We start from the raw sequence: 21,881 nt of genomic DNA on the forward strand, positions 1-21,881 counted from the left end.
CACAGATGCCCTCCTTATTCGGCTCAGGCTCCAAGGCCTCACATGCCCTCCTCACCCTGTGTGGATTGTAACTCCCCGTGCTGGGCTCCCCCTCTCTTGCCCGGTGGGCACACTGTTTATACCTGCTGGGTAACATCTGATACCCAACCTCAGGCAATCCTTCTGTGTGGACATCCTCATTACTACTTAGGTTCTGATACCCTCTGTTGGTTGCCTCTTGCTTGGATACCCTCCTCACCCTTCTCTGGCTCTGACATTTTATCCTGGGCTCTCCCTGCTAGCTCCACAGAGACCCTTCTCATTCTACTCAAGCTTTTACTCCTTGGGCTAGGCTGTCCATCCATATGGAGATTTGCGTTCTGCTTGGGTTCCAGCCTCCCACCCTAGACAGACCCCCTGTGCATCAGCCTTCTTTCTTGTGTGGATGCTGTCCTCATCCCATTTCCTTGGGCACCAACATTCCAACTTGAGCCATTCTCCTCTGCACAGATATTAATATATTCTTCACCCCGCTTAGGCTCTGACACCACACACTAGGCTATCTTATATAGATACTTTCTTCATGTTGCTCAGACTCTGCATCTGGAATAGCTATTGCCCCTCTCATCCACTCATTTATGTCCTCCTCACCCTGCTTAAGCTCTGAAATCCCTTCCCAGGTCTCCCCCTCTTCTCTATAGGTATCCTTCCCCCTCCCTGCTAGGCTTCTGATACCCTCCTCTGAGCCCTCCTTATTCCTCTTGGACTCCATCTGAGTCCAAAGTTCTTTTTTTTTTTTTTTTTTTTTTTTTTTTTTTTGAGACGGAGTCTCGCTCTGTCGCCCAGGCTGGAGTGCAGTGGCGCGATCTCGGCTCACTGCAAGCTCCGCCTCCCGGGTTCCCGCCATTCTCCTGCCTCAGCCTCCCGAGTAGCTGGGACTACAGGCGCCCACAACCGCGCCCGGCTAATTTTTTGTAATTTTTTTTAGTAGAGACGGGGTTTCACCGTGGTCTCGATCTCCTGACCTTGTGATCCGCCCGCCTCGGCCTCCCAAAGTGCTGGGATTACAGGCGTGAGCCACCGCGCCCGGCCGAGTCCAAAGTTCTTAAATCACTATTGAAAAGGTACTCTTGTAAGATATCTAAAAATTATAAATAAACCATAAATGTTTTACTCAGTGATGTATGGATCCTTGATAACTTGAGAGTTTTGTTCTTTCTAGGATAGACTCGAGTAATTTCTTCAGAAAATAACAAAGAAATTTAAAATGTAGATAATCAGAAGAGTTAGGTGACTGGTATATTCCATTCTGTCTTTCATGCTAAGAGGTTATTTAGAAAACAATTTTCTTTTTTTTTTTTGAGACAGGGCCTTGCTCTGTCACCCAGGCTGCAGTATAGTGGCACAATCATGGCTCACTGCAGCCTTGACCTCCTGGACTCAAGCAGTCCTCCCACTTCAGCCTCCCGAGTAGTTGGAACTACAGGCTTGCACCACCTCACCTGGCTAATTTTTGTATTTTCTGTAAAGACAGGGTCTTGCTGTGTTGCCTAGGCTGGTCTCAAAACTCCTGGGCTCAAGTAATCCTCCCACCTTGGCCTCCCAAATGCCTGGATTACAGGCATGAGCCACTTTGCCTGGCTGAACATAATTTTAAAGTTTTTAAGTGAAAAATAATACCTAGTAGAAAAAAATGTATGGTATACTATATTAAATTGTCTGTGGAAGGCCGGGCATGGTGACTCATGCCTATAATCCCAGCACTTTGGGAGGCCAAGGCGGGCGGATCACCTGAGGTTGGGAGTTCGAGACCACCCTGACCAACGTGGAGAAACCCTGTCTCTACTACAAATACAAAATCAGCCAGGTGTGGTGGCACATGCCTGTAATCCCAGCTATTTGGGAGCCTGAGGCAAGAGAATTGCTTGAACCTGGGAGGCGGAGGTTGCGGTGAACTGAGATCACACCATTGCACTCCAGCCTGGACAACAAGAGCAAAACTCTGTCTCAAAAAAAAAAAAAAAAAAAAAAAGTCTATAGAACTCAAGTTAGTTTTCTTATTCCCCAAATTGATGTAATTTATACTACTGTATATTATTTAAAATTTCTTTAAAACACTAGATTGTTTTAGGAAAACAGTAATGAACTACAACCTGGAGGAAGTGATATGAATAAGTAAATATGTGGCAGCAGACTAGTAAACTGGCTTAAACTGGGAAGTTGAGAAAAATTTGTTAAAACAGAGCATTACCTACCAGTTATTCTTGGACTGCATACTCTTTCAGAAACTAAATATCCAGTGGACCTGCAGCCAGTACATTTTTTTCCAGTAGAGATGCCAAGTATGATGACTGTCAAGCTTGAAGTGTTTTTAACAAAATGAATGCTGTCTCTCTTCAATGCAGAACTATGTTGGCATATTGGAGATGCCAGGCATTTTGTTTTAAAATATTTAATGTGAAATTATAGGCTTGGGATTTCTCAGCTGATTGAGATAGTTAATGGAGAGGTGGAAGAGTAAGGCATTTCATTCCCAAGCCATTTTCTGAAGGTTTTTTCTAACTCTTTCAGATTCCTAGAGTAGTTTCACATTTAGAGTTTTTTAAAAAGTAAAATCTAATATTTAAAACAAGATTAAAATGTTTAGAAATGGATTTTTCAGGATTATAATGTTTACATTTCATATCAGAGAGCATTCATTGTTTAAGTAACTAATATCTGTTCTGAGCATTAGTTTACTTCTTGTTAGATTTTTTAAAGCATTCCCAACACAAAGGAACATTCTTTTTTACCACAGATATTTCTCTTTAGCTGCTTACTTGACAACTGAACAGAAACATCTTATTTACGGAGCTTTTTTCCTTTTTTTATGATTCATCTCTGTATAGATGCAAGTCAATAGTATTAGTTGTACAACTTTATTTTACTACTTGAAAGTAAGACAGTTTTGAGAAAAGTCATAAAGTAGACGGGCTCTCTGACTATTTCGATTTTTACTCTCTGACCCCAAAGCAGTTGAACACCAAATGCCACCTCTTAGGTCAACAAAGGTGAGGCAGGGATGAAAATTCTAAGAAAGAATAAGAACTTAGACTCCTTTTCAAGAGATCAACTTATTTAAACTTTGTAGCATCTCTGTGAGGCTGTGCTCTATCCATGTATAGCCCTAATTTTGTTGTATGTATTTTATTTGATTATATACTTTAGTAAAAACACCTGTGAACCCGTTGTACAGCTCAGCTTATTTCTGCTCCTCCTTGTCTCCCATCAAAGGAAGCCACTGTCCTAAACTTTATCATCTTTCTTTTATCACGTGTTTTTCTTTTTTTTTTTTTTACTGTTACACAGATATCGCATTCTTTATTAATAAAACCTACCTCATAAGATTGTTTTGAGGTTAAATGAGAATATATGTATACTGAGCCTGGCCTGGCAAAGTGCTCAAAAAATAGTAGCTGTAATTACGTTATTAGTGTTGTTATTTTGCTGAGTGAGTACAGCATGAAAAGCGTGTCTTTTCCCAGCTGTTTCCTGTGGCTTATCTCCCTGCACTCTTTTGAGGTCTTTTCATCTCTTCCTGGAATGACCAGTAACAGTAAAGCAGTAGAGAAGGGGATTTGGGTGATCAGCCATTTGGACATAGAGTGCCCAACTGAGAAGAAACAAACAACCAACAAATTAAGTTGCCCTATTAAATTACCAATTTTTTCTTCTCTCTCACTGTCTTGTGCCTCAGAATAGGATTTCTGCCTACTTTAAATTTGACCCACTGTAGTGAAATTCTTCCACCCTCTTATAGACAGTGTTGAATAATAAAGGATTGAATTAACCCAGAAATAATCAGTGACTTTAATGGATCTATTAGAGTTTACAGAATGATTAAACAAGCCAACCAGTCAGTGCATTTTTACATTGTTTTCCTTTCCACCCAACATTGGGAAGCATTAATTTATTTTCAATATCTGAAAATGTTGATTTCATTCCTCTATTTCCTTTTTCCAGTTGCCCTGGGCTCTATGAGAATGCACCAGCATGAGACAGATTCTTGATCTTCTGAACTTGCTTCCCTTTCTGTCTACTTTTCTTTTACACATATTAGTAATTTATGTTAATGGAGTTATTATAGTGCACTTGTCCTAGTTCTACTACATGGATACTTAAGCAGTGCACTTAACCTGGCATTTTGGTCAACTAAAATTTATAATGAAATATTAGGTGAGTTGATTACACGTTATCGCACAAATTATTAGCAGCATTAATAGAAAAGTATATAAGAAAATAGGTCAGACATGGTGGCTCACGCCTGTAATTCTAGCACTTTGGAAGGCCAAAGCAGGAGGCTTGCTTGAGCCCAGGAGTGCAGGACCAGCCTGGCCAACATAGCAAGACCCTGTCTCTACAAAAAAATTGAAAAGGTAACTGGGCATGGTGGTATGCACCTGTAGTCCCAGCTACTTAGGAGACGGAAGTGGGAGAATCGCTTGAGCAAGAAGGTCAAAACTTCAGTGAGCCATGATCATACCACTGCATTCCAGCCTGGGTGACGCAGCACAACCCTGTCTGAAAAAAATAAATAAATAAAAAGAAAATAATCACCCTAGTCTTGGCAGACTGAAGAAAGAGTTCCTTAGAACGCAAAAGTAAAATCACTTCTAGATTAAAAAAGAGAGAGAAAGAGAAATAGTGAGTACATGTAAGTTTATTTCACAAGAGCAGATTTTACCAGCTGTTACATTAATCCTTGTTAAGTTTCATCTTATTCCTTTGGGCAGATACTCCAGTCTTTCATGATCTGTGATGAATTATGACATAAGATTTAATCCCTTTTAGGCCTATGTCATTTGAAAATTCATATCTTTGTTCAAGTTGTGATATAATAACCATCTTCTTCCAGATTGAACCTGTACATTTTTTGGGTACTGTTGTTTGGAAGTCATCTATTTTATTAAGTCTATATTTCTTCATCTTGTTTACAATAACTTACAAACATTTTTTATCACATATTTTACTGAATTTTGGATAACTATGCCTACAGCATTTTCCTGATCCTCTAGTAGAAGAGCCTTAAAAGACAAATTAGTTTGCAGCTTGGCCTTCTTCATATATAGAAAATATGTGAAGAGAGATGATTTTGTCCATGAAGTTTATCAGAGCACTGTTAGATACCCTATTTGCTCTTGTCTAATTCTTACTTGTGCTTCTTCTATTACTGTCTTCCTTTAAAAAAAAAAAAAAGGCAGCTTTATTGATATATAATTTACATACTATAAAGGTTACACATTTAGAGGGTACAATTCAGTGGTTATTAATATATATATATACAGAGTTGTGTAACCACTGCCATTTTTATCACTCCAAAAAGAAACCTTATTTTATACCCATATCCCCCCCCCTCCCTCTCTCTCACTCTCTTTTCTCTCTCATCTAAAAGTGATTTTGCTTTTGTTTTCTAAGGGAGTCTTTCCTCAGAAGCTGCCTTTCCATTAGGGATTTCCCATTCTGTTTCTTCATATCTTGTGTTTATAAACCCTGGAATTTCATTATTGCCTTATATATCTGAACTGATTTAAACGATAACATAAGAAAAATAGATACTGTGGCATAACATGAAGTAGCTGGCACTTATTTAGGACTGTCATTTTCATAGATTGAAAGTACATATGGGCCAAATGCAGTAACTCACGTCTGTAATCCAGGCACTTTGGGAGGCTGAGACAGGAGGATCACTTGAGTCCAAGAGTTTGAGACCAGCCTGGGCAACAGAGGGGGACTCTGTCTCTACAAAAAGTTTAAAAAAAAAAAAAAATTAGCCAGGTGTGATGCTGTACATTTGTGGTCCCAGCTACTTGGAAGGCTGCGGCGGGAGGATCTCTTGAGCTCAGGAGTTGGAGGCTGCAGTGTGCTTTAATTGTGTCTCTATACTCCTACCTGGATGACAGAGTGAGACCCTGACTCAAATTAAATAAAATAAAGTAAAGTACTTGTGCTCTTATTCAGGATTTCTTTCATTGGCTAGAATGAAAATTCTACAGTGGAGACTGTAAAAGCATTTAATTTAGATTGAATTTAGGGTTGAATAACAGTATTAATAGCATAATTTATATTACTTTAATCTTTAGGTATCCCATGGGAAGCAGATTTAAGAGAAAGGCCAGTGTCTGTGTTTGGATTGTATGGTTATAGTTTAGAGGGAATATCTTTGGGGTACTGGGGTAAAAGAAGAGTTTAAATGATGATTTAAGTCTTAGAGAAGTTATTTTAAAGTAGCAGAACCAACCCAGTTATGTCTGAAATAAAATCCTGTGCTGGTAATGACTATATGAACTACAGCTTCCCTTGGATAGATATGATAAACTTCTCGCAGGCTGACTTCTTTTATTTCCAAACACTTGAGTCAGTTAATCAGAAAACATCTTTGGTGAAGGAATCCATGCTTCCTATACCTTCCACTTGACTTTGCATTTTACTTGTTTGTTTTGAGGGGCAGACTTTGGAGAGGGGTGGAGTATAACAAATTCTGCATTTAATTTCTTTCCATGTACTTTTTAGTGACATTACTATTATACTTCTAACAGGGACTCAACTTTATACCCTTCTTTGGGAAAGTTAAAGTGTTTCAATCCACAAAGTTTTGCTTTGATTTGATTAATTTATTTTAATAATTGGAGAAATGGAGATAGAATCCTGACTGGTAACATGCTGTTAGTGATTGGGCTATTACTAGTATAAATTTTTTTCCATCACATAAATCATAAATGCATTTGGGTAGATCTTTTTCTCTTTTTATCGAATTTGTTCTTTCAAATTTCTTTTTTGTTTGGGCAAAAAAAAAGACTTGAGGCCGGGTGTGGTGGCTCACACCTGTAATCCCAGCACTTTGGGAGGCCATAGGCATGACCATCGTGCCTGACTCTGATCGGTCTTTTGAAGTTCCTTCTAATATTGATTCTACTACCTTTAGAGGATATTTTGGGAATACTTCTGTTAAAAACCTATACAATAAGGGATTTTTTAAAAAGTTAAAATATATTTTAATAGATATGATTTTATGGGCAATTATAGTATTACAAAATATTTTTAAAAGATACAGGATTCTTTAATCTGGAATACAAAAGTAATCGTAACCTGATAGGTTATGCAGTCTGATTTAAGAGTTTCCTTTGCCTTTACCTTTCCAGGGTTGGGGATGCCTCAGAGAGTAAGAAGTATTTGCTTGAGCTATAACATTCCTTTTTTTTTTTTTTTTTTTTTAACACTTCAATCCACAAAGTTTTTCTTTGATTAGATTGATTTATTTTAATAATTGGGAAAATAAATTATGATAGTGTTGAATTAAAATATTTTCTCAAGGGTGTTGGGTAAAAGAGCAGTACTATACTAATTGACTGGAGAAGCCAATTTAAAGCTGATCCACAGTAGTGTAGTATATGCCATCTCATATGTAAAGGATAAGTTTTACTTGTACTATTACAAAGGAAGATACTGGACCATCTTGGATTATTTGGCATTTCTTCCATTCTGTCTAGTTTTATCCAATTTTCAATGTTAATAACTTTTTCTGGAGACTGTCTTGAACATAAGAAGTAAAACCAAGAAGAAAACAGGGACAGAACTAATGGGAAATTCATTTTTCAGTTCAATAAGGTTATATAATAAAAGAAAAAATTTAAAAAGTTTTTTCCTTTTTTTTTGAGACAGGGTCTCACCCAGGCTGGAGTGCAGTGGCATGATCATGGCTTACTGTAGCCTTGACCTCAAGCAATTTTCCCACCTGAGCCTCCCAGATAGTTGGGACTACAGGTGTGTACCACCATGCCTGGCTGATTAAAAACAAACAAACAAACAAAAAAAACAAAACAAAACAAAAAAACTTTTGTAGAGATGGGGTCACTGTGTTGCCCAGACTGGTCTTGAATTCCCGGCCTCAAGCAATCCTCTCACCTTGGCTTCCCAAAATCATGGATTACGGGTGTGAGCCACTGTGCTTAGCTGCTAATAACTTTTTACATTAATTTTGTGGGATTGTTTGTGAATAATACAGTTTTCCTCATGAGAGAAAAGACATACTCATTTTGTACATATAATATTAGATTGTTGACTGAATCTCTTTTAAAAATTGTTTTCTCCTCTCGTTCTCCTCCCCACAGAATCTGTCTATGATCTTCTCCCAAAGGAGTTACAATTACCTCCATCTAGAGAAACATCTGTAGCATCAATGAGTCAGACAAGCGGTGGTGAGGCAGGCTCGCCTCCTCCAGCTGTTGTTGCTGCTGGTATGCATTTCATTTTACTTTATTAAAGAAAACTAGGGCCAACATGAAATCTGGCCAACATGAACAGTGCTGGCAAAATTCATATTAAAAAGAGTGTGATTTGAGGGTTTTAAAAAGAGACATTAAAATATGTACTTTTAACCTTAAACTTTTTCAATATTATTTTCTTGATGTAATTCTTATTTCTTAAAATTTTACATTGTCACATCTATAAATGCCATTTCCTAAAATGGACCTTGTCTTCAAATATGGGAACCAGTTTAAAGTTGTTTTGTTGACTGCGCTTAAAAAGGTTAAATACCAAGCTGTGAATAGAAAATTATATTTGAGTTTCTATTTAATAGTTAATTTTAAAGACTTGCTCCGAGGGAAAATATTTTATATGATCTGAAAAATGACTGAAGCACTCAAGTGTCTTTTATATTCATAACATGTTACTGAAACCTTTTTATTATATTTGAAAATATATGTGACTTCGTAGTTGTTTTCAATTTATTGAAAGTAATGGAGGATGTCAATATAATATTTACATAAAGACATTTTCTTATATCAGTGAAAAAGTATAGAAAGTAATGTTTGAAATTTATTAGACTTGTTTTTACTCAGCTCTCAAATCATACACTTAATGATATACAATTGGCTCAAATTTTTATTTTACATAAGAATAAAAAATTGACAAGCTAATAGAAAAAAGTCTTATCAGTGATAAATTAGTATCAGTGCTTTCTTAATATTAGTTTGCCCACCTAATATTGGGTTTATAGACTGCTAAGTGTGTTTGCTTTAAAAAAAGGAAACGTATATATATATAGAAGTTTTATCTGTCCTAATTAGAGGTTTCTTGCCTAATATGACACTTCTTGTCTTTAAAAATGATATTTAAAGTTTATTAGAGCATTGTTTTCAGTAAATTATTTTAGTTTCAAAATGAGAACAGTAAAGTGTAAAGTTTTGGTTTAAAAGAGGATATTGGTACCATAGTATAACTTCCGATATATTTCTCATATGCATTAACCTATGTACCATTAACCTTATGTACCAATCTTTCTCAAGCTGCATAGTACATTATTGAAGCCTTCCTGGTTGAAGGCGGGAAAACTTTAAATATGGCAAAGAAACTGATCAGCCCTGCTCACTGTTCATGTGTTGCCAGACACTTTCTAACAGTTTCTGTGGATTTAATTGTGAATTAGTGAACTTTTTAGTAATCAAATTGATAAGATGACCTGGTTTGCTTTATATCCACTGGGTTCTAAAGTGGTTCTCATGATTTTTTTCTGGAATTTTAAGTTTTAAATCTGGTTTTAAAATTGCATCCGATAATAAAATATGACAAAGATAAAATATTTTTTATGAGATACTTCACTTTAAATCCACAAGTAGAAATTGACTAACTGATTTCTTTTGTATCTTTTGAGATTGTTTTTTAAAGATATGTTGAATCTATATAGAACTAAAAGTCTGTTTCTTCTGTGCTTTTTAACATCTGTTGACGGTAGATCCAGTTCCTTTTAAAAGCTGGAAAAAATGTTAGGTTTAGAAAAAGAACTATTCTTCCTTTTAAATAATACCAAATTGAATTTTAGAAATTCATATATATATATATAAACATATATATATATATAAAGTTCTTGAATTTGGGTCACTAATGAAATATTAACCTTCCCCCCATCCCAGTATATTTGAGAAAAATCTCTCAAGATAAATTACATTGAAAGCTGTGAGTTGAAAAATCATGAAAATAAGAAATTTAATCAAAGGAAGTATTTTGAAGTAATACATTCTTACCGTGAAGTTACTGACGTTGTAAAGATGGCAAAGAGAGTAAGAAGGTAACCTTTCTAGTTTTGTTATAGTCACACACAGAAAGTTTATATGATCATTAACAAGTCATTTATAATCTTTTTTAAAATATAAATTTAGCAACCAATGTAGATTATTCTAGGATTCTGATAGCTTAGAAAGAGTACTTTATACCTTACCATTATAGACAAGAGAGTTTAAATCACAGAATAATTATTGTAGGGAAATCAGTATATATCATTAGAATTATATTTTTATTTGACATATTAATATTCTTGGCGATGTAACTGTCAGAGATACTTGGAGTATATTACCAAGTTACTCAATGTTTTTCTAGCCAAAAGGCTAGACAGATGTCTAGGGGAAGGCACATTAATTTAGACTTGTATGGGTTTTTAAAAAATCTTTAGCATTTTATAAAAAATACAGGCCAGGTGTAGTGGCTCACACCTGTAATCCCAGCACTTTGAGAGGCCCAGGTGGGCAGATCACCTGAGGTCAGGAGTTCAAAACCAGCCTGACCAACATGGTGAAACTGCATCTCTACTAAAAATATAAAAAATTAGCCAAGTGTGGTGGCGGGCACCTGTAATCCCAGCTACTTCGGAGGCTAAGGCAGGAGAATTGCTTGAACCTGAGAGGCAGAGGCTGCAGTGAGCCGAGATCGTGCCATTGCACTCCAGCCTGGTCAACAAGAGCGAAACTCCATCTTAAAAAGAAAAAATATGAAATGCATGAAAACACTGACTCTTGATAAAGTTAATTCTTCAGAGTTTTGAAGGAGCCGGATTGGCTGCTCTCAGGTATGAGGGCCTGGTGGGAACAGACTTCTAGTTCTGCCATAAAGGTTTGTGTTTGACAAGTTTTAAATTAATTTAAATTTTAAAATTTAAAGACTGGGCATATGAGTGTTCATGGGCATTTTTTGTTGTTTAATTTTTTAAAATGTGTTTCTCAGATTCACCAATCTAGATTTTTTTTCCTCTTCGTGTTACTAAGGGAATAAGTAAATATGATGCTGCTAATCCACAATCCAGAATATTGGTTAAAAGTGTCTTTCAAGCCTTTATCTGCTTCTACACAATTCACACTTTTACACACTCACATCAATAATACCTTTTAATCCTCTAATCCCAGGGTCACGGTGTGGGGGAAAGGGGCTTATTTAGACACAGTTTCTCCCCTCTTCATGGGGCCAAGTGTCAGAATCTGTGAGGTGGAGTTCAGAGTCACCAATTTTGTTGTTGTCCCCATTTTTTTTTTTTGTAAAGAGACATGTTCTAGCTCTGTCACCCAGGCTGGAGTGCAAGGTGCGATCATAGCTCACCTCACTGCAACCTTCAACTACTGGGCTCAAGTGATCCTCCCACCTCAGCTGGGAAATAAGTGCAAACCACCACACGGGGCGATTTTTATTATTATTATTATTTTTTTTTTATTTTTAGAGACAGGGTCTGTCACCCAGGCTGGATGCACTGGTGTGACCTTGACTCACTGCAGCCTCAACCCCCTGGGCTCAAGTGATCCTCCCATTTCAGTCTCATGAGTAGCTGGGAACCACAGGCATACGCCACCACATGGACCTGGCTAATTTTTTTTTTTTTAGACAGAGTCTCACTCTGTCACCCAGGCTGGAGTACAGCAGCGTGATCTCAGCTCACTGCAACCTCCACCTCCCAGGTTCAAGCAATTCTCCTGGCTCAGCCTCCCGAGTAGCTGGGATTACAGGTGCATGCCACCACACCCAGCAAATTTTTATATTTTTAGTAGAGGCGGGGCTTCACCATGTTGGCCAGGCTGATCTCAAACTCCTGACCCCAGGTGATGGACCTGGCTGATTTTTGTGTTTTTTTGTAGAGACAGGGTCTTACTATGCTGCTTCTCCAGGATGGTCTCAAACGAACTCCTGGGCTTAGGTGATCCTCCGTGCTTGGCCTCCCACAGCGCTGGGATTACAGGTGTGAACCAGTATGCTCGGCCCTGTATTTTTTTTAAATTTTTTATAGAGATGTCTTGCTGTATTACGCAGGCTGGTCTCGAACCCCTGGCCTCAAGCTGTTCTCCTACTTTGGCCTCCCAAAGCACTGGAATGTGAGCCACCACACTGGGCCCTCCTCCTCATTTTTAAGAATTCTGTTTTTGTCCCAGTGGAAATGTAGTTAAGCCTTAGATGTTCAATATAGCAATGAATAAAAGCTTTAAAAATATAAACTTTCTGAACCATTTGGTAAGTTCTCAGTAGTTAAAAGAGAGGCCATGTTCCTAAAACATAAAAGTTATCCAAATGAATTGATGACACTTTTTGGCAAAATAAGGAGTTTGTTAAGAAGAAGTACAAATCATGAAAAGATTCTTTTGTTTTTGTGTTGGATAATCCCATAGTATAGTTTATACAGAATTAAAACATAGGTATTATTTAGGAGAACTAAATGAGTTATATCAGAATTTGGGGCTTTTGAAAAGACATATGGCAGGTTTGGGTTTTTTTAAATAACAGCTTTATTGAGGCATAATTCACATGCTGTATATCCAAATATGATTTTTAATCTGTTTATGTGCTTACAGTTTTAATCATTAAATTAATTTATTTAAAATAGAAAGTCTTTCATGGAAGTAAACAATAAACTTTAGTCTTTATTTTAAGAAATCATGTTATTTTCTTGTTCTATCATAGACTCGATTTGTTTGGCTTCATTTGGGAATATAACGTTGTGTGATATTAGTTTATTTCAAAATATATTTTGCCAAGTGGACTGTTTCAAGTTTCTTTAAAATTTTTAATTCAAATTCTTGAACTAAACAATGAATTAAACTAGGCCGAGCGCCGAGGCTCAAGCCTGTAATCCCAGTACTTTGGGAGGCTGAGGTGGGTGGAACACAAGGTCAGGAGTTCAAGACCAGCCTGCCAAGATGGTGAAACCCTGTCTCTACTAAACATACAAAAATTAGCTGGACGTGGTGACAGGCGCCTGTAATCCCAGCTACTTGGGAGGCTGAAGCAGGAGAATTGCTTGAACTCACGTGGCAGAGATTGCAGTGAGCCGAGATCACGCCACTGCACTCCAGCCTAGGTAATAGAGTGAGACTCTGTCTCAAAGAAACAAAACAGAAAAATAATGAATTAAACTATAGATTTTATAATTCAGCCAGAGAATCTTAATAACATATTAATAATTCTTTTTTGCATAGTTTCATAATGTTGATATTTTGGTTTCAGTAATTATATATTAGTACTCTTTTTAGAAGTAACAGTACACTAATACTTCATAGCAGTTGTGTTTTTGTTTTTTGAGATGGAGTCTTGCTCTTTTGCCAGGCTGGAGTACAGAGGTGTGATCTTGGCTCGCTGCAACCTCCACCTCCTGGGTTCCAGCGATTCTCCTGCCTCAGCCTCCTGAGTAGCTGGGACTACAGGCACACACCACCACACCTGGCTAGCTTCATAGCAGTTTTTAACATGTATAGATAATACACAGTCATAAAGTGTGTACAGTGGAAATCTTGGTTGAATATCTCCACTTGTTGGACCACTGTCGGCTTTTAACTTCATAACTTGATGTGAAGTGATCCATATAATAAATTTTTCTTTTGGAAGAGCTTTGACATATAGTGCTTTGACTTCTATGCCATGTCACTTAATAAATCTCAAGTATATAACAAGTATTTTCTACAAAATTTCCTTGAGTGCTATTTATACTATAGGAGAGGGCACTAGAGATCCAAATTAATGTCCTGTAATCAAACAAGAGCTATATTTTAATTCATTTCATATGTCCTAATCACCTGAATTAAAATCATAGAAATTTCTAAACCATCTATAACAATATACTGTACAAAAACTGAGGTGAAGAAAATATGTTACTCCTTCCTGTAGGAGACAGCTTTTAAAAAATGAAAATATATTATCATTTTAAAGTTCCTGCTATGTGACAAGAATTGTGATAGATAATTTGCATGTTATATCACAGTCCTTCTAGCATAAAGTACCTCTCTTTTTTGCTTTATTCCTCTTTGCCATTGTGCTTGAGGCAATTTGGCATTGTGTGCTATCACTTCAATTAGGGAAACACAAGATCGTTAACTAGGCAGTGTATAGAATATTGAGTTGAAAAGCCATACTTCTCCTTTACAAGTGTCAGGATCTTCAAATGGGAATTTGATTTCTAGAAGAAGAATTTTTAATAAAAGTGATTTCTAGCAACTGAATTTTTTATCCCATTGAATTTATTATTACTTATTTACTTACGTTAGAAAGTATTTACAGTTACATAATGAGGATTTTCTTGAGTTGACTAAATTTGAGGAAGAAATTTGCCTTTGATTGCTTTCCGGGTTAACATATTTCAGAATTTTTGCCACCTAATGTAGTATACTATGCATGAAATTAAACCTGAAACCCACTAACAAGAAAGGTGATTCACCTCTAGATGTTGTGAGCTAAAATGCTGTGAGTTGATCTTGGTTATTCTTTATGGCCATTACCTTTTTTCCAAGAAAACTGGACCATTTCTAGAAGTAAGTCAGATCCCAGTTACAAACATGTTGCAAGCAGATTTAAAAATCTCTACTCTTCCTTCTATCTTATTGTACTGAAATTACATAGTAAATCTAAATACATACACTTATACATATAGATGGTATGTATGGATGGATTTATGCTGAAGTCTGCATTATTAGAGAGCAAACTTGGGCCTATAGCCATTAATTCAGAAACAACTGCTAATTGTTTGACAGTTACAAACTGACATTGCCAAAACGCAAACTTGGCCTATTATTGCTTTGTTCCTTTAATAGTTCTCTTTTTATTGTCCTCTTAATAACACTTTTTTTTTTTTTTTTTTTTTTTTGAGACAGAGTCTTGCTCTGTCGCCCAGGCTGGGGTGCAGTGGCCGGATCTCAGCTCACTGCAAGCTCCGCCTCCCGGGTTTAGACCATTCTCCTGCCTCAGCCTCCCGAGTAGCTGGGACTACAGGCCCCCGCCACCTCGCCCGGCTAGTTTTTTGTATTTTTTAGTAGAGACGGGGTTTCACCGTGTTAGCCAGGATGGTCTCGATCTCCTGACCTCGTGATCCGCCCGTCTCGGCCTCCCAAAGTGCTGGGATTACAGGCTTGAGCCACCGCGCCCGGCCAATAACACTTTTATAAATATTATGATTTGTTCAGTTTCTAATAAACAAGCATATTTTTATATTACTTGAGTCGACAGAACAGCATTTTGAAACTGCTCACAGATTTGCAAACATTCATAAGCTAAATACTTATAGAAAATAGATACAGTTACTGTTTTATGCATTTTGTACAATTTTGCCTAAGAAATTAATGCATAGAAGTGGACTTTTTTATATCACCAACAAGGTTGACAATATAAGCAAAAAAGTGTTTATAGCTAATTGTTTTATAAGAAAGGAACTTCACTGTTTCTGTGATATTTTTTCCTCTGGAATTCAGCCATAAAAAAGAATGTAATTTTGGCATTTATGGCAATGTGGATGGAACTGGAGGACATTAAGTGAAATAAGCCAGGAACAGAAAGTTAAACACCTCATGTCCTCACTCATATGTGAAAGCTAAAAAAGGTTGATCTCATAGAAGTAAAAAGTAAGACAGAGGATAGATAGTAGAGGCTGGGAGGGGTAGGGGGAAGGAAAGGATAGGGAGAAATTCGTTGAAGGATACAAAATTTCAGCTAGATAGAAGAAATAAGTTCTAGTGTTCTATACCACTGTAGGCTGACTGTAGTTAACAATACTATGTAGTTTCAAATAGCTGGAAGGAAGATATTGAACATTCCTAATACAAAGAAATGATAAATATTGAGATAATGGATGTGTTAATTACCCTAATTTGATTACTGTACACTGTATGTATCAGAACATTATCTACCCTGTGAATATTTATGATTTGTTAATTAAAAAAATAAAATTAGAAAAATCATACATGGGCCAGGCATGGTGGCTCATGTCTGTAATCCCAGCCCTTTGGGAGGCCAAGGTGGGCAGATCACTTGAGGTCAGGAGTCTGAGACCCGCCTGACCAACATGGTAAAACCCCGTCTCTACTAAAAATACAAAAATTAGCCGGATGTGGTGGTGGGTGCCTGTAATCCCAGCTCCTCAGGAGGCTGAGGCAGGAGAATTGCTTGAATCTGGGAGGCAGAGGTTACAGTGAGTCAAGATCATGCCACCGTGCTCCAGCCTGGGCGACAGTGAGATTCCGACTCAGAAAAAAAAAAACCCATATGTAGTAAAATGGTAGCATTTGTTGAATATGAGTGGAAGGTACATGGGTGTTTTAAATATTTCATAATTTTAAAATCACTGGGTGCAAATGATTAATGAATAAAAGTGTCCAATAAACTGTACTCTTAAAAACTAACAAAGGTATTGGGATATATTAGATACTTGATGGATTTATTTTTGGCATAAGTAAAGTTATATTCACTTTTCATCCCATCATTGCATATGTGTATCAAGTATATGTGTACTGGCAGTATTTATTTAGCCTACTCAGGTAAAATTTATTCTTCCCGTATAATTACAGGGTATTATCATCAACTAAATTAAATCAGAAAATGAATGAGAAAGCACCTCAAAGTACCAGGTCTATACAACCATTCTCTAGATCAGACACATACAAACACACACACAACATATACATAGTTTTATTTGTTTATTTTTGTCACAGATGAGATTAACACGGGCTTTGGAGTCATAAAGACTGAATTTGAATCTGATAGCTATCATATCATATCTCCTATAGAGATGAACTCTTGGGAAGTTAAATATATTTCTAATAATATTACCCTTATAATTAGACAATAATACCAGCTTCTTCTTAAGGTTCTTATGAAGATAAATATGTAAAATAACCGAACATTTTCTGACAAGTAGTAATCATTGAATAAACATTGACCTCCTTCCCCATGTGTTTCTAACTTCCTTTGTTAGTAAAGTTTTTTTTTTTTTTTTTTTTTTTAAAGACAGAGTCTCACTCTTGTCATCCAGGCTGGAGTGCAGTGGTGCAATCTCAGCTCACTGAAACCTCCACCTCCTGGGTTCAAGCAATTCTCCTGCCGCAGCCTCCCAAGCAGCTGGGATTACAGGCACCTGCCACCATGCCTGGCTAATTTTTGTATTTTCAGTAGAGATGAGGTTTCACCACGTTGGCCAGGCTGGTCTTGAACTCCGGACCTCAGGTGATCCACCCACCTCAGCCTTCCAAAGTGCTGTTATTACAGGCGTGAGCCACCATGCCTGGCCATTAGTAAGGTTTTAAAAAAATAGATTCTCTTTATAAAAATTAGTTTTGAACTTTATTTTGACTTTTTTTCTTTCCGTTCTCACCCAGTCTATTTTTGGCCTTATTTTGAAGTTCACACACCAGTCAGGATGTTTATATACGTGGGCCATAGGATATACTTTCTGACTCTGTTATTCTGTCATGTTGACACTCTGTCAGTGGGAACCTGAATTAGTCTATTTTCACACTGCTGATAAAGACATACCTGAGACTGAAAAGAAAAAAAGGTTTAATTGGACTTAACAGTTCCACATGGCTAGGGAGGCCTCAGAATCATGGTGGGAGGCAAAAGGCACTTCTTACATGGCAGCAGCAAGAAAAAATGAGGAAGAAGCAAAAGCAGAAACCCCTGATAAACCCGTCAGACCTTGTGAGACATATTGACTATCACAAGAATAGCACAGGAAAGACCAGCCTCCATGATTCACAACACATGGGATTTCTGGGAGATACAATTCAAGTTGAGATTTGGGTGGGGACACAGCCAAACCACATCATTCTGCCCCTGACCCCTCCAAATCTCATGTTCTCACATTTCAAACCCAATCATGCCTTCCCAACAGTCCTCCAAAGTCTTAACTCATTTCAGCATTAACCTAAAAGTCTACAGTCTAAAGTCTCATCTAAGACAAGGCAAGCTCCTTTTGCCTATGAGCCTGTAAAATAAAAAGCAAGCTGGTTACTTCTTAGATACAATGAGAGTACAGGTATTGGGTAAATACAGCTGTTCCAAATGGGAGAAATTGGCCAAAACAAAGGGGTTACAGGGCCCATGCACATCCAAAATCCAGTGGGACAGTCAAATTTTAAAGCTCCAAAATGATCTCCTTTGACTCCAGGTCTCACATCCAGGTCACGCTGATACTCTGCCCCTGTGGCTTTGCAGGGTACAGCCTCCCTTCCAGGTGCTTTCATGGGCTGGCGTTTGGTGACTGCGGCTTTTCTAGGTGCATGGTGTAAGCTTTCAGTGGATCTGCCATTCTGGGATCTGGAAGACAGTGGCCCTCTCCTCACAGCTCCATTAGGTAGTGCCCCAGTAGGGACTCTGTGTGGAGTCTCCAACCCCACATTTCCCTTCTGCACTGCCCTAACAGAGGTTCTCCATGAGGGCCCCACTCCTGCAGGAAACTTTTTCCAGGGAATCCATGGGTTTCCATACATCCTCTGAAATCTAGGCGGAGGTTCCCAAATCTCAATTCTTGACTTCTGTGCACCCGCAGGCTCAACACCACATGGAAGGTGCCAAGGTTTGGGGCTTCCACCCTCTGATGCCACAGCCCGAGCTATGTACATTGGCCCCTTTCAGCCATGACTGGAGCGTCTGGGACACAGGGCACCAAGTTCCTAGGCCACATACAGCATGGAGAACCTGAGCCCAGCCCACAAACCCACTTTTTCCTCCTGGGCCTCTGGGCCTATGATGGGAGGGGCTCCCACAAAGGTCTCTGACATGGCGTGGAGACATTTTCCTTATGGTCTTGGGGATTATTAACATTAGGTTTCTTGCTACTTATGCAGATTTCTGCAGCCAGCTTGAATTTCTCCCCAGAAAATGGGTTTTTCTTTTCTATCACATAGTCAGGCTGCAAATTTTCCAAACTTGTATGCTCTGCTTCCCTTATAAAACTGAAGGCCTTTAACAGAATCCAGGTCCCCTAATGAATACTTCGCTGCTTAGAAATATCTTCCACCAGATACCCTAATTCATCTCCCTCAAGTTCAAAGTTCCATAGATCTCTAGGGCAGGGGCAAAATGCCACCAGTCTCTTGGCTAAAACATAACAAGAGTCACCTTTACTCCAGTTTCCACCAAGTTCTTTATCTCCATCAGAGACCACCTCAGCCTGGACCTTATTGTCCATATCGCCATCAGCAGTGTGGGCAAAGCCACTCAACAAGTCTCTAGGAAATTCTACACTTTCCCACATTTTCCTATCTTTTTCGGAGCCCTCCAAACTGTTCCAGTAACTGGGTAACTGCCTGTTACCCAGTTCCAAAGTCACTTCTACATTTTCAGGTATTTTTTCAGCAACACCCCACTCCTGGTACCAATTTACTGTGTTAGTCCATTTTCATGCTGCTGATAAAGACATACCCCAGACTGGGAAGAAAAAAGGTTTAATTGGACTTACAGTTCCACATGGCTGGGGAGGCCTCAGAATTGTAATGGGAGGCAAAAGGCACTTCTTACATGGTGGCAGCAAGAGAAAATGAGGAAGAAGCAAAAGTGGAAACCCCCGATAAACTCATCAGATCTTGTGAGGCTTATTAACTATCAGAAGAATTGCATGGGAAAGACCAGCAGCCATGACTCAAATACCACCTCCTGGGTCCCTCCTGCGACACATGGGAATTCTGGGAGATAAAATTCAAGTTGATATTTGGGTGGGGACACAGCTAAACCATATCAGAATCTTTGTGTATAAAAGGAACATTGATAGAGGATGATGAAATCATTGGAAGGACAGACAGTTTCTGAAGGACTGATAATTCCGTAAAGTCTGCTGTTTAAGAGTTCTTCATAGAATTTTTTTAAATGAAATTATTTAAGTTGCATGGTTAATGATCAAAACTTCTGGTAGAGGCTGGGCATGGTGGCTCACACCTGTAATCCCAGCACTTTGGGAGGCTGAGGTGGATGGATCATGAGGTCAGGAGTTCAAGACCAGCCTGGCCAACATGGTGAAACCCCGGCTCTACTAATACAAAAATTAGCTGGGTGTGGTGGCGGGCACCTATAATCCCAGCTACCTGGGAGGCTGAGGCAGGAGAATCATTTGAATTTGGGAGGTAGAGGTTGCAGCGAGCTGAGATCATGCCATTGCACTCCAGCCTGGGCGACAGAGTGAGACTGTCTCAAAAACAAACAAACAACAAAACAAAAAACAAAAAAACTTCTGGTAGAGCAATTTATGACTTCTGGTTTTTTTGTCTAGGCAATTTATTTTGTCTGCAATTGGATCTAATGTACACTTTACTCCAGACCCAGGTCTAAAAGCTGATTAAATCAGAAGTTTTTAATGATGCTGTAAACTATTTTTTATTATTGTTTTAGTCATATTTTTAAAAAAATGTAGGGTTGGGCGCGGTGGCTCACACCTGTAATCCCAGCACTTTGGAAGGCCGAGGCGAGTGGATCACCTGAGGTGAGGAGTTCAAGACCAGCCTGGCCAACAGGGCGAAACCCCGTCTCTACTAAAAATTACAAAAAAATTAGTGGTGAGCGCCTGTAATCCCAGTGACTCAGGAGGCTGAGGCAGGAGAATTGCTGGAACCCGGGAGGCAGAGGTTGTAGTGAGCCGAGATCGCACCACTACACTCCAGTCTGGGCAACAGAGAAAGACTCAGTCTCAAAAAAAAAAAAAAGGCCGGGCGCGGTGGCTCGAGCCTGTAATCCCAGCACTTTGGGAGGCCGAGACGGGCGGATCACGAGGTCAGGAGATCGAGACCATCCTGGCTAACACGGTGAAACACCGTCTCTACTAAAAAAATGCAAAAAACTAGCCGGGCGAGGTGGTGGGCGCCTGTAGTCCCAGCTACTGGGGAGGCTGAGGCAGGAGAATGGCGTGAACCCGGGAGGCGGAGCTTGCAGTGAGCTGAGATCCGGCCACTGCACTCCAGCCTGGGCGACAGAGCGAGACTCCGTCTCAAAAAAAAAAAAAAAAGCAAAAACATTGGAGTAGAATTGGCAGAAATGCCTTTGTTTTTTAATCTAAACTATTTAAAATGTATTGTAGAGTATTGAAGTGTCCTTCAGACAACATCCCATGGAACTGTTTTTTTCTCTCATTTTGAAGTTTAGTGATACTCTGTTTTTATCTGAAAGTGACATTATCTTTCAGTAGTACAGTATTTGTCCCTGTCTCTCTCTCTTTTTAGCCTGTACTTTCTGGTATATTTGGCACTGTAATAAATGTAGCTGTCAGCTAGCATAATTATTCCCTTTTGTGTTTAAATTATTTGAGATAGAAGATTATATCTATGTTTTAGTCTCTTCATTCAGTATTGACAAGTGATGCTATCCAGTAGTACTTAAATCATTGGATGATGGAAAACATCTTTTTCTTCCATTAGGAAAAAATTTTAAATAAACTTAAAAATCAAATTATTTAACGTGCATATCTAGTACATGTTTTATGCACTGTGCTTAGATCCTTTGGGTTGAATTTTTGTTTGAATAGAAAAAATTTTTGTTTGAATAGAACAAAAAATACATTTAAAACATTGCTCTAAGTTTCAGGATAAGCATTTTATTTTTCAGGGAGCACTCTTTAGTAAATGTTATATGAGTATATTATTGGTACTCTGATAAGGTAGAAATAATTATTTAAGGAGAATTCAGATTAAAAACTGGAGAGTAATTGTTTTGTAATATTAGAACCCTGAGTGGCAATTTGATGGACTGGAGAAGAAAAAGATGTCTGCAATAAGTCAGTAACAAACCCTTCAGCTTCAGCAGTAGTGCTCGTTATTTTAAGAAATAGAGCCTCTATGATCAAACATATTATACAAAGTAGCATATATCAT

General features: G+C 38.3%; 1 protein-coding gene across 7 annotated transcripts in view; it reads left to right on the forward strand.

The window, feature by feature from the left end:
- NFAT5 (nuclear factor of activated T cells 5) overlaps positions 1-21,881 on the forward strand; it is a 142,101-nt gene that overhangs the window by 56,040 nt on the left and 64,180 nt on the right. For 5 of the 7 annotated variants that reach the window (XM_050773307.1, XM_050773308.1, XM_050773309.1 and 2 more), the window contains one exon: positions 8,127-8,252. In XM_050773307.1, the coding sequence (XP_050629264.1) occupies positions 8,127-8,252 (126 nt within the window). Of the gene's footprint in view, positions 1-8,126; positions 8,253-21,881 lie in introns of those variants that run through there. The other 2 variants (XM_050773312.1, XM_050773313.1) reach the window with 1 other exon arrangement.

This window comes from Macaca thibetana, chromosome 20, assembly GCF_024542745.1.
Source record: "Macaca thibetana thibetana isolate TM-01 chromosome 20, ASM2454274v1, whole genome shotgun sequence".
Classification (NCBI taxonomy): Eukaryota; Metazoa; Chordata; class Mammalia; order Primates; family Cercopithecidae; genus Macaca; species Macaca thibetana.